This window comes from Populus euphratica, unplaced genomic scaffold (assembly GCF_000495115.2).
Source record: "Populus euphratica unplaced genomic scaffold, PopEup_1.0 scaffold48.1, whole genome shotgun sequence".
NCBI classification, from domain to species: Eukaryota; Viridiplantae; Streptophyta; class Magnoliopsida; order Malpighiales; family Salicaceae; genus Populus; species Populus euphratica.
The window spans coordinates 128,074-139,877 of NW_011499879.1; the positions used below are offsets into that span (position 1 = coordinate 128,074).

At 30.8% G+C, this 11,804-nt stretch overlaps 1 protein-coding gene across 1 annotated transcript; it reads left to right on the plus strand.

Annotated features, from left to right (window-relative positions):
* Nucleotides 1–345: 345 nt before the first annotated feature.
* Nucleotides 346–3,903, plus strand: LOC105128940 (protein cornichon homolog 4-like). The gene is made up of 4 exons (XM_011030800.1): nucleotides 346–617; nucleotides 1,144–1,325; nucleotides 3,299–3,421; nucleotides 3,514–3,903. Exons 1-4 carry the CDS (start codon nucleotides 546–548, stop codon nucleotides 3,551–3,553), a joined length of 417 nt encoding a protein of 138 aa, XP_011029102.1. The 5' UTR covers nucleotides 346–545; the 3' UTR covers nucleotides 3,554–3,903.
* The last annotated feature ends 7,901 nt before the right edge of the window (nucleotides 3,904–11,804 follow it).

Here is an 11,804-nt window from a genome sequence, read left to right on the forward strand (position 1 = left end):
AATTATCATAAACCAAACCGTTTCCTTTAGTCCTTTTGGCTGAGACCCCTCTAAAGAGTCATGTGTTTCTTTTTACAATTTCTCTAAACAAGTTTTATTTTAACCATTTTACATCAAAATAAACATGAAAGAAATCTATTCCATCATTGTCCTCTTTGATGCTCATCTGTATCCATGTGGGTAGCACAAGTGACCGTATACCCCCGTTAATTTTAAAAAGACAGTGAACACTCACGAATAGACAAAAATGTCCCCAGGCCGTTTTTTTTTAATTCCTGAAAGAGTCTTGTTACCTTTAAAGGACGGAATGGGGTTTTAGGTAATTATCATAACTCATAACTTAGAATCCTTAACTATGTAAATCGAAGGAAAACCGAACAAGAAAAGAATTGTGGCATTTCAGACAGAAGGAAAACCAAAGCCCCCGTGCGTGCCAGAGTGATTAATAAGCACCCATCTCTACCTCTTTCTGAGCTAACGAAGCAGAGTACTTAAGGGAGAAGAGAGAGAGTAAAACATTAGAGCAGGGAGGGTAAGGAAGGAGCATGGGAGATCTTTTTGTATGGCTGATAGCCTTCTTCATTCTTATTGCTCTTCTTGTTATTGTCATCTTCCAGGTCATTCTTCGAACCCCTTTACTTGTTAATAAATTTGGTGATTTTTTTTTAATGTTAGTTGTTTCTAAATTGAGAAAATTAGACTTCTCTTTTCTTTGATTTTGAGTGCTTATTGGGTACTTAGTAATGTTAAATTTCGACTGGGATTTTAATTGCTTTTTTACAGGGTAGCTGCATAGCTAAATTTGTCAGCTTGTCGTCCACTTAATGCTGATGGGTTGTTTGCTTGTTTGTGTGTTTGGTTTTGATCAATTCACTTTCCAACTTGATTAGGTCTGGTATTTATTGTTTTCTGTGGATAATAATATACTGAAGACTGATTTAATAAATAAATAAAAAGCCTCTGCTTTTTAGTGGGGTAATTGTAAAAAGTAAGTTGATTTTAGACGATGATTGATTGCTAAACAAATTCGAAGAAAAATGCGTGGGAATTGCTCCATGTATGGATTAGTCCATCATTTGTTCGCTTGTGTGAATTGAGGTGTATGACATATGGATTTTGACATTTTGAAGAATTTTGCTGCAGCTTATGGCCTTAGCAGATCTGGAGTTTGATTACATCAATCCTTATGATTCCTCATCTCGGATAAATAAAGTGATTTTGCCAGAGTATATAACAGAAGGGGTTTTGTGCTTATTTTTTCTCATTACAGGGCACTGGTGCATGTCACTTTTGTGTATTCCATACCTTTATTACAATGTGAGGCTGTAAGTTTTATCTTCTTCTTTGTTGTGCAGAATTATACTTTTCCCGCATCTGAAAATTGTTGTTTATCTGTCTATGGGAGAAAGGTAGAGATGTACGCTTTTAAGAGGAAGGGAGGTCTACTGTGTTAAGACTATACATTTATTGCTTACCAGTGAAAAGGGTACCATTTCATCAATGCAGTGTGAATAGGATAATTTCAACGAATTGCTGCTCAATCCGTGCTTTTATGATTGGTTGAGTTGATTATTTGATGGATTGTTAGAGAGAAGCACGAGATTTACTTCAGAATATCCAATCAAAGTAGTTGGATACCTACGGTTTTAGAAGGCTTCAATGCTTTAGAATTACAGCCTTGATTTCTGCTTACACTTGAGGTTCCATGTTTGGAGCCATGAACTCATATTAAGGCCATGTTTGTTTCTCGAAAAGTAGTTTTCGAGAAATCACTTTCCAAATCTTCCCGTGTTTGTTTGTCATTAGAAAAGTTAGTTAATGAAAAACACTTTCCGGTCAATGAAAAATACTTTTTAGTCAAAGAAAAATTTGACTTGGTTTTCAGGAAAGTATTTTCCTTTATGGCTGTGTTTGTTTTCCAGAAAGTGATTTCCGGGAAATCACTTTTTAAACTTTCTTATATTTGTTTACCGTTAAGAAAGTTGGTCAATGGAAAACACTTTCCAGTGAAAGGAAAATTTAGTTTGGTTTTCAGGAAAGTGTTTTCCTGGAAAATTTAGGCTGAAAACACTTTCTGGAAGTTGTGAAAAATTTAGAAATGTCATTATTTGCTAATTATATTAAATTTGATCTTTAAACTTTTGATTACTATATATATTTTGTTTTAAATATTTATTTTTCAATTTTATCTCTTAAAATTTAATTTTTATATTAACTTTGGTCCTTATTTTTATAATTGCTATTTGCTTTTTTCTTATCATTTTTTTATTGAAATTTTTTATCTATCAAGCTTAGTCCTTATTTTTTTTATTGTTACTTATTTTATTTGAAATAATTTATGAAATGTTGATTATTATTATTTTAATTTCTTCATCTTTTATTTTTTTTATTTTTTAGATTTGATCTCCATTATTTTGATTCTTTTTTATTTTATTTGAGATAATTTATGAAATTATATTTTTTTTTCAATTTCATTCTCATTCAACTATTTAATTTGTAAGATTTGTTCCTTATTATTTTAATGAACTTGAGAAAAATAAAATATTAATAAGTTATTTTCCAGCTTATTTTTCATGACATAATCAAACACTGGAAACTGTTTTCCAACTTATTTTCCATTACACTACCAAACATCATAAAGTAATTTACTTTTCCGGAATTCACTTTCCAAAAGAAAACTACTTTCCAGCAAACAAATGGGGAAAACAACATATTTGTATCCCGATGAAGCTGAGGGTATCATGAGCTTCACACAGTTTTTGAGTCTTGCTCTATGTTTATTTCACGTTTGTCAATCTATCTACACAGTCACTTATATAATCCAGCCATGTCCGTATTAGAGATAGACTAGTCCAAAATTCTGCCAGTACTCACAATGGATGCAGTAATGATTGCTTGTCTCTCATCTTAACCTTGAACACTTATAAGAAGTTAAATCATAATGATGTTATCATATATTTTATAATTCGTTGAGGTGACATGCCTGTATTACACTCTGTGTTGCCATTGTGAGGTTCTCAAGCTATGGTTTCTGAGTTTTGGGGATGGCGGGTCAGGATCTTCCCTGATCTTCCAGACAAGTTGAATTGATTTCTTATATAGTTAGCGTTAACACACTCTTGTTTATCTTGCTGATAGAAGCGATCTCATGCATTACATAAAGGGATCGTTATGCAAATCAGTTCATTTTACTGTAGAGATCTCATCTTAGGAATATGCTAAGCTTGTACTTTGCTGGCTGCATGTGATAGAAGATGATATGATTTGCTTCTTCTAACTTTTTCATTCTTTTGATTAGTTACACACAAAGACAGCATTTGGTAGATGTGACTGAGATATTCAACATGCTCAACTGGGAAAAGAAACAACGACTTTTCAAACTAGGCTATCTCATTGTTCTCCTATTTCTTTCGATTTTCTGGTGGGTGAAATTGCTATATTGCTTCTACCTTTAAGGTATTGTAATCGTTAGTGAAACAACTAAAGCAAGATTGTTTTACTCTTTGTTTACAGGATGATTTTGACCGCCTTGGAAGACAGTGATTATGATTAGTTGGGATCATTACCTGCTTTAGCGAGACATTGGAGATACAGAATACCATAAACTGCTCCCTTGTGCAAAATAAAGGGCATGTTGTAACTGATATAGTTCCAGTTCCATGATTGTAAGATTATTTAGAATGCTGTTGATGTATTGAATAACATTTGAGGTTCCACTTCTTTTGGCCAAGTCATATGATTCTGTGGCTTTCTGCTGGTTTCTTATTTTTATTTTACTTTTTTTTGTTTGAATATTCTTCCTTGGTGACAAGATGAAGTTCAATTCAGTTCTTGGAACATATCTTGAAAATAAAACAGTTGTAAGAAAACCCTTTCAATGAATTGATGTGGTTTTAAGTGGCCTTCTTCAAGATGCTGGAAGCAACTCGAGTTCAGCTTGAATTTGATTTGTTTAGCTTTCGCCTTGTTAAGTGGGGGTAGCGTCGATTACTGAATTGGTCGCAACAGTGTTCTATAATTGCTCCAGTGACCCCTGAAAAAGTCAAAATCACGATATTCTCTCTGAATGGCAGCAAGGCTGCTGGGCCAGATGGATGTTCAGCCGATCTCTTCAAAAAAGCTTGGAGTACTGTGGGACAGGATGTTATTTGATGCGGTTCTGAGTTTCGTTTCCAGTCGGAACCCTTTGAAAGCAGTCAATTCCGTCGCGAGTAACTTGTTCCAAAATTGCAAAATGTAAACAGGGTTGCTGACTTTGAACCTATTTCTTGTAGCTCCACAATCTGTAAATGCATTTCAAAGATTCATGCCTTCTCTAACTAGCTTGCATCCAACCGCATTTATTCAAGTTTGGAAAATTGGAGCCATATTTTAATTGGATTAAGAAATTATGAAGGGTAAGGAATATTTGGAATTTCTCAAGGTTGTGCTCTGAAGGTGGACATTATGAAAGCCTTTGATTCGGTTAATTGGGGCTTTCTCCTAACGTTATGAGGGCAGATGATTTTCCATTAATGGTGGTCTCTGGTTATTTTGATGGAAGAAGGGGGCGTAGACAGGTGGACCTGTCTTCCCTGACCTACTGGTTATTGCTATGGAGATCCTATCTTGCATTCTTAATGATGCTGGGTTCTCTTGAATTATTCCTTATCATCCAAAATGCAAGAAAATTAGTCCTACCCATCTTTGCTTTGCCGATGATCCGTTGATTTTCGCTGCTGGTTGTGCTTCTACTGTTCAGGGTGTAATCAGCTCTTTGCAGGCATTAACATGGTATCAGGCCTTAAATGCAATCCTTAGAAAAAAGAATTTTTCAGTGCTGACTTTTCTTCTTCTCTCTCGAACGATTTGCGAGGTGTGTGTGGGTTTAAATTGGCAAATTGTCTATAAGGTATCTTGGAGTTCCTTTGATCACAGGAAGATTAAACGTTGATGATTGTAAGTCCGTGCTTGAGAGATTTTCATCAGGGTTGCACTGGGCATAAAAAAAAAGTCTTTTGCAGGAAGACTGCATTAATTTCACGTGTCATTTTTAGTATCCAGAACTATTGGTGTTCTATTTTCATTCTGCCTTTGCAACTGATTAAATGCATTGAGAAGCTTTGTAATGCTTTTCTTTGGAAAGGACAGGAATGGTCAACTAATGGTGCTAAAGTTGCATGGAGGGTTGTAACTCTTCCAAACCAGGAAGGAGGTCTTGGACTATGATTATAGAGTGGAATAATACTTGTGTGCTCGGAAGTTTGTGGAGTATTTATCTTGCAAACAGGTTCTCAACGAGAGCTTGGATTCATGCTTTTAAGTTGAAAGGAAAAGGTATCTGAATCCTGAAAATCCCATGTGGCTGTAGGGATTGTGTGGGGTCAAATGGATCATGTGCTTGGGAATGGGAAGAGGGATTGTGTGGGTTCAAATGGATCATGTGCTTGGGAATGGGAAGAAGACACATGTTGGGATAGATTCTTGACATCCTTTCGGGCTTTTGGTGAAGGAATACGGCCTGAGAATTTTACATCATACTGGACCCTCTACTGTTGCGAAAGTGGCTGGTGTTATCCGTGCCAATAATTGGGCATGGCCTACTGTGATGTCTGATTATATGGCTGATGTTAGTAGTGCTGTTTGTAGGACTATTTTTTCAGACTGATCAGCTGACGAGATAATGTTATATGAAAAGATTGGTTCAGATGGAAAATACTCTGTTCGAAGTGCTTGGGATTTCTCAAGGTTGAAGGGCAGTAAATTAGATTGCATAAGCTGGTCTGGGGACCACATCACGTCCCTAGACACAGCTTCATCTCATGGCTTGAAGTATTAGGACAGATTTTCTACAGATATTAGACAATATCAGCATGGCAGATTGATCGATACAACCAGTGCCTTGTGCAGTAACAGTGACAAAACCAGGGACCATTTGTGTCTTGAATGTGAATACTCTAAAGTAGTATGGTTTACAGAACTACAAAAATGTGGCATTAGTAGGAATGTGGATGGTTAGAGGTCTGCGTTTGCATGGGCAGTGCAACATACAGAAATGTTTTCCATCTTTTATTTTGCGGCTTTCTTGGAATGCAAGTGTTTATGGGATGTGGAAAGAGCGAAACAATAGGGTTCATGGTAATGGCAGTCGATCTGCAGAGTTTGAAGATTTCATTCTGTTTGTAGCAATCCAATTGACGTGGCTGTTGGCTTTGCCCTTCGAGTTCTTTTGATCAATGAAAATCATTAATAAAAATAATAATAAAATTATAGTATCATCAAATGTAAATAGAAGTTTAAGATCAATTAATTTTAGCAATTTCTTGTGCTGTCTCAATGTGATAGTATAAATATAAAATACTTCTTTTATATATATATATTTTTTTAAACCGTGGAACATGATTGCATGCCAGTCAAGGTAAGACACTCCGCATGACTTTTTAAGAACCAAAGTAATTGCACTTGAGTTTGTGTTCCAGTAAAAAAGAGACTTGTTTTTTTTTTTGTGTTTAGGTTTGATTTTTTTATGTATAATTATTATTTTTGTAGTGTTTTACATATTCCTTGAATTTATAGAGTATTTAGTGAGCCAAAAATTAATTGTAGTGCGTGTAAATTGATCCAAATATTCGGATTATCAAAAAAAAAAAACCAAGAAAATCATTTTTTTTGTTATTTCTTTTTTGTTCAAACTTATAATTAACTTATCTCAATTATTATTCTTTTTGGGAAAATTATCATGATATTACAACTTTCATTGAAAAAAAAAAAACTAACAATTACACTGTTATTTTCTCCTTGTTAAAAAAAAAAAACTAACATACAAGAAATTATGAAGATATAATTGTTTTGTTTGAAACTTGTGTCTTAGATAAAGATAAGTTTGTTTTAAAAGTGACCCATAAAAATTTATATTTTTATAAATAAATAAATAAATAAGAAAATGGGAGTTGGAAATGAAAATTTTCACCTTTATTTAATTATTGAAATTCTTATAAATACTTATTTTTATTATTTTAAATTTGTTTGTTAAGTAATTACATTGTGAATAATAAAAAGATATTTTTCATCAAATAAACAAATACATAAACAAGGAAAGAAGACTTTAACTTAATAAATACTATTTTTTATAATTTAAATATTTTAAATTCTCATGATTATTTATTTTAGTTATTATATAATTAAATAAAAATCAGCTTCGAAAACCATGATATCATGTGTAAAATTTATTTCAATTCAAATTCTCCTTTCAACATTGCCAATTCTTTTTAACCCTAAAAGTCCCAACTCTACACCGAATTCCTTTTCCCTACTCGCCACCTCCACTTCTATTCTGTCCCAATACCTCCAATTTCACCCCAAATTTTTATCAAACATTACGTTTTGAATGATTTTGGGCTTTGACTGTTATTTACTTTTCAACGCTGAAACTCCTCAAAGTGGTTGGCGAGAATGGAGTTGCACCTTTCAATTTTGATTTTTGGATATGTTTTAGAATTGGGATTTATGTTATGTTCATTATATATTTTTTAAAATTTTTTCTTGTCATCATCTAATTTCGGGTCCCTAAAATTTTTTCAAGCTTTTATTTTCTTTCAGAAAACCCAAAAAAATTATTTAAATCAAAATTTCTATTAAAAAAATGATTTTTAGGTCATAAATAGGCAAAAATTCAAGTTGAGCTAGTTAGAAATCAATGTGGGCATGCAAATTGGTGCCTACTAAAAGAAAAATGGAAAAAATAGATTGAAATTGGTCAAGATGGTATAGATTGGATGATTGAGGACCAAAAGAAATAAAGTGGTAAATTTTAGGAGTCCAATTTGGTTAGCTGACAGCCTAATTAAAGAAAAAATTGAAGATTGGGGCAAAATTTCATAAACTTGAGAGCCAATGACCTAACTAAAAGAGGTAGAAACTTGGAAGGGCTTAATTGATTTAATCTAGGAATTAATTGAAAGAAAAATTAAGTTTAGAAATCAAATTGGCTAAAATTGAAAGAATTAATAATCTAGGGATTGGAGTGTAATAGGCACTGAAAGTTGAGGGTCTTAATTGACTAGAAGGGGGAAGTAAAACAAATCTAAAGTTAAATAGCTAATTGAAGATCAAATTAAACCATTCAAAAACTAATAACCATTTTGTAACAAATATTGAACTTTGAATGTTTAAATTAAAAACACCGAAGGTGTAATTGCAAGAGCTTCTAAAAATAGAGTTAAATTAAAAATTGATAAAATTAAGAATTGATTGGATAAGAAAAAAACAAGTCATTTAATATATAAAAAGACGACGTGATATCTAGAAACTTGAACTTTAGCCTTAAAACTCAAATGACATGTTATCTAAAAACCCCGAATAAGAATGACATGTCTTCTAAGGTTTTGATTTGCCCTGGTGATGATGAATAGCATGTTGTTTATTAATAAGGGCTTTAGAAAACATGTCATTTTAAAATTATTATTTATCTTTTATCCATATAAATCAAAGTTCGTCCAATGAGAAGACTTTGACTGAATTTAAAAAAATAAAATCATTACAATAAATTTTAAAAAAGATGTTGGCAAAATAGCCTAATTAAAAAAATAATTAGTGAAATAGTATAATTTGTATATGCCATGATTGAAAAATATATTTTTTATAGCTTACTGTTATTCAAAATAGTGGCATTCAATAACAAATATTAAATATGTAGGCAAATAGAGAGAAAAAAAAAAAGAAAAAACTTTGGAGATGTTAGAAACATAAAAAAAATCTCGATGAAATAAATTTAACTACATTAAAAAAAATGACCAACCATAACCAAGTGGACCATACTTATCGTTCAAAGGATAAGGATGCTCACTTATATTTGGCAACAAGTATGACCCATTCAGATCATTATTGGTGACTTTTCATGATGACACTAATGATGTTATAATTTGAATTTCGGTATGTCTCCAATATTTTTTTCTTTTCTCTCTCATTTGATCCCTTCTCTCTTGCCTATTTAATATTTTTATTGGATATTGTTATTCGGAATAGCAACAAGCTACAAAAGTAATGTTTTTCAATAGCAATATATACAAACTGTATTTTTTTGTTAATTTATTTTTTTACCTAACTTACAAGAAATTTTAAAATTGAATAAATACCTCAAGAATAAATATTGAATTTGTTTTGATATAGGAGAAGCAACCTATTATTTATTTTAATAAAAAGTTTGATGGTGTAGTATTAAACTACTCTACTCATGATAATAAGTTTTAAGGTTTTCAAGGGATTTGGTGTGATGATAAAGAGTTTGAGATCTGCACAGCAACTCTCAAATTCGAGTCAGAGCGTGTACTTTTTATAAAAGCCTTAAATAGTCTAGTTTTTATTAGCTCATTTGTACCTATAAAATGTACTTAGCTTCTTAAAAAAAAAAAGATAATAAATTTTATATTTTAATGAGAAATTTAAAAATTTAACAATACTAAAAACTTAACAGTACTATTTATGGTTGAAAAGATTTATAATTCTATTTATGGTTGAAAAAATTTATAATTCAGTTAGATTATAAATTATTGAAACATTTAAAAAGATAAAATAAGTTGAATATGTAACACCACAGAGGGTTGAATTCATTGAAATATTTTTATATGTAATTAAATACAAGTAAAATAAGAAAAATATAACGGTTAACTTGCTACTAGGATTTACTGAAAACAAGTATATGGTCCAACAAGTTTACCAGGCCAAATCGCAGCCTCACCGGAATCAAACTAGTCTGTATATATATATATCTAAAAACCTGTTGTCGTCGGTTCCTGCTGTAACAACACGACATGAGTAATTTGGCCTTCTCATTATCTTTCAAGCAATCCAACGTTTGGCCTCATCGTTACACCTGGGAACCATTCAATTCCCAAATCCTAAGTCATTTTATGATCAGTTTCGACAGTGATTCTGTGAGGGAACTCATTCTTATGTTTTTAATTTCTACTTCTATTTTCTCAATTTTAATTAATTCTAAAATATTATTTTTTTAGTTTTTCATGTGACGTTGTAGTTTCTCATTTTGCATGTCAAGGAAATTTTAATTAACATATTTAGCGTTTGTGAAGTTAGGTGTGGCTCAATCAATATTAATATATCTTCTCTTCTCAATCTTCGGCTTGTTTGTTTGCACGAAAGTTGTTTCTTTTAGAAAATGAATTCTGGGGAAAGTGAATTCTGGAGAAAATAAATTCCAGAAAAGTAAAGTATTTTCCGATATTTGGTAGTATTATGGAAAATGAACTGGAAAATACTTTCCAGTATTTGGTTATGTTATGGAAAATGAACTGAAAAATAATTTATTAATATTTTATTTTTCTCAAGTTTATTAAAATAATAAGGAATAAATCTTACAAATTAAAAAGTTGAATAATAATGAAATTGAAAAAAAAAATTTCATAAATTATCTCAAATAAAATAAATAATAATCAAAATAATAAAGATCAAATCTAAAAAAAAAAGATGAAGAAATTAAAATAATAATAATTAACATTTCATAAAGTATTTCAAATAAAATAAATAACAATCAAAAGAACGAGAACCAAATTTGATAGAAAAAAATTTCAATAAAAAAATAATAGGAGAAAAGCAAATAACAATTATAAAAATGAGGACCAAAGTAAATATAAAAATTAAATTTTAAGAAATGAAATTGAAAAATAAATATTCAAAACAAAATATATATAGCAATCAAAAGTTTGAGGATCAAATTTGATATAATCAGCAAATAATGACATTTCTAAACTTTTCACAACTTCTGAAAAGTGTTTTCCTTCCAAATTTTTCAGGAAAACACTTTTTTGAAAATCAAGCCAAATTTTCCTTTGACTGGAAAGTGTTTTCCGTTTATTAACTTTCCTAACAGCAAACAAACACAAGAAAGTTTGGAAAGTGTTTTCCCGGAAATCATTTTTCGGAAAACAAACACAGCTAAAAAGGAAAACACTTTCCTGAAAATTAAGCAAAATGTTTTTTGACTAAAAAATATTTTTGTTGACTAGAAAGTGTTTTCCGTTGACCAGAAAGTGTTTTTCGTTGACTGAAAAGTGTTTTTTGTTGACCGAAAAATGTTTTTCATTAACTAACTTTTCTAATGATAAACAAATACAAAAAAAATTTGAAAAATTATTTTTTAAAAATTATTTTTCAAAAAACAAATATAGGTGAAGGGTACATTTTGTTAATGAAACAGACTCTAAAAGGATTTAATTAATCATATATAGTGTAGTTGGTCTCCATTAAGAAAAGCAACCTAGAATAGGTACCTCATGTGCAGTTATCACTTTCACGATACAACCAGACACGTTGTACTGTGAATTAAAACAATATAATTATAAATTTATAATTCTCAACAAGAATCAATGGCTTGACTATTGTATTAAGGTTTCTTTTCAAGGACCATTGTTCATTACAAAATTAATTGGAGGCAACTTAATTTTTTTATATTTTTAAAATATAGTAAAATAAAAAATTATTTTTGAAAGTAAAATTTATTTAATTAATGACTAGAGACTTTTTCAAATTTTTGTGTTTTAAAAGCATAATAAAATAATTAAATTATACTTAGAAGCAAAACAAAATAAAAAATGAAGCAGTCTTTAGGGTTTTCTTTGTATTTTTCATCATTTGTTTTATTTATAATTAAGTTGATTAACATTAATTTGGTGTTTTAACGAGTGGAAGATATATGTGCTCTTCACTCAACATGTAAGGTATCTTTTGATAACCAAATGTCATCTTCTCTCTTTTGATATACAGGTACATGTACATGATAACGCAATAGTTGGGCTCCAATAAATTAGTTT

Excerpts from the sequence above, each read along its gene's own strand:
- LOC105128940 (XM_011030800.1), top strand. The coding sequence starts at position 546 with ATGGGAGATCTTTTTGTATGGCTGATAGCCTTCTTCATTCTTATTGCT. Across the intron at positions 618-1,143 it reads TTGTTATTGTCATCTTCCAG|CTTATGGCCTTAGCAGATCT; the intron begins GTCATTCTTCGA and ends ATTTTGCTGCAG. Across the intron at positions 3,422-3,513 it reads CTATTTCTTTCGATTTTCTG|GATGATTTTGACCGCCTTGG; the intron begins GTGGGTGAAATT and ends CTTTGTTTACAG.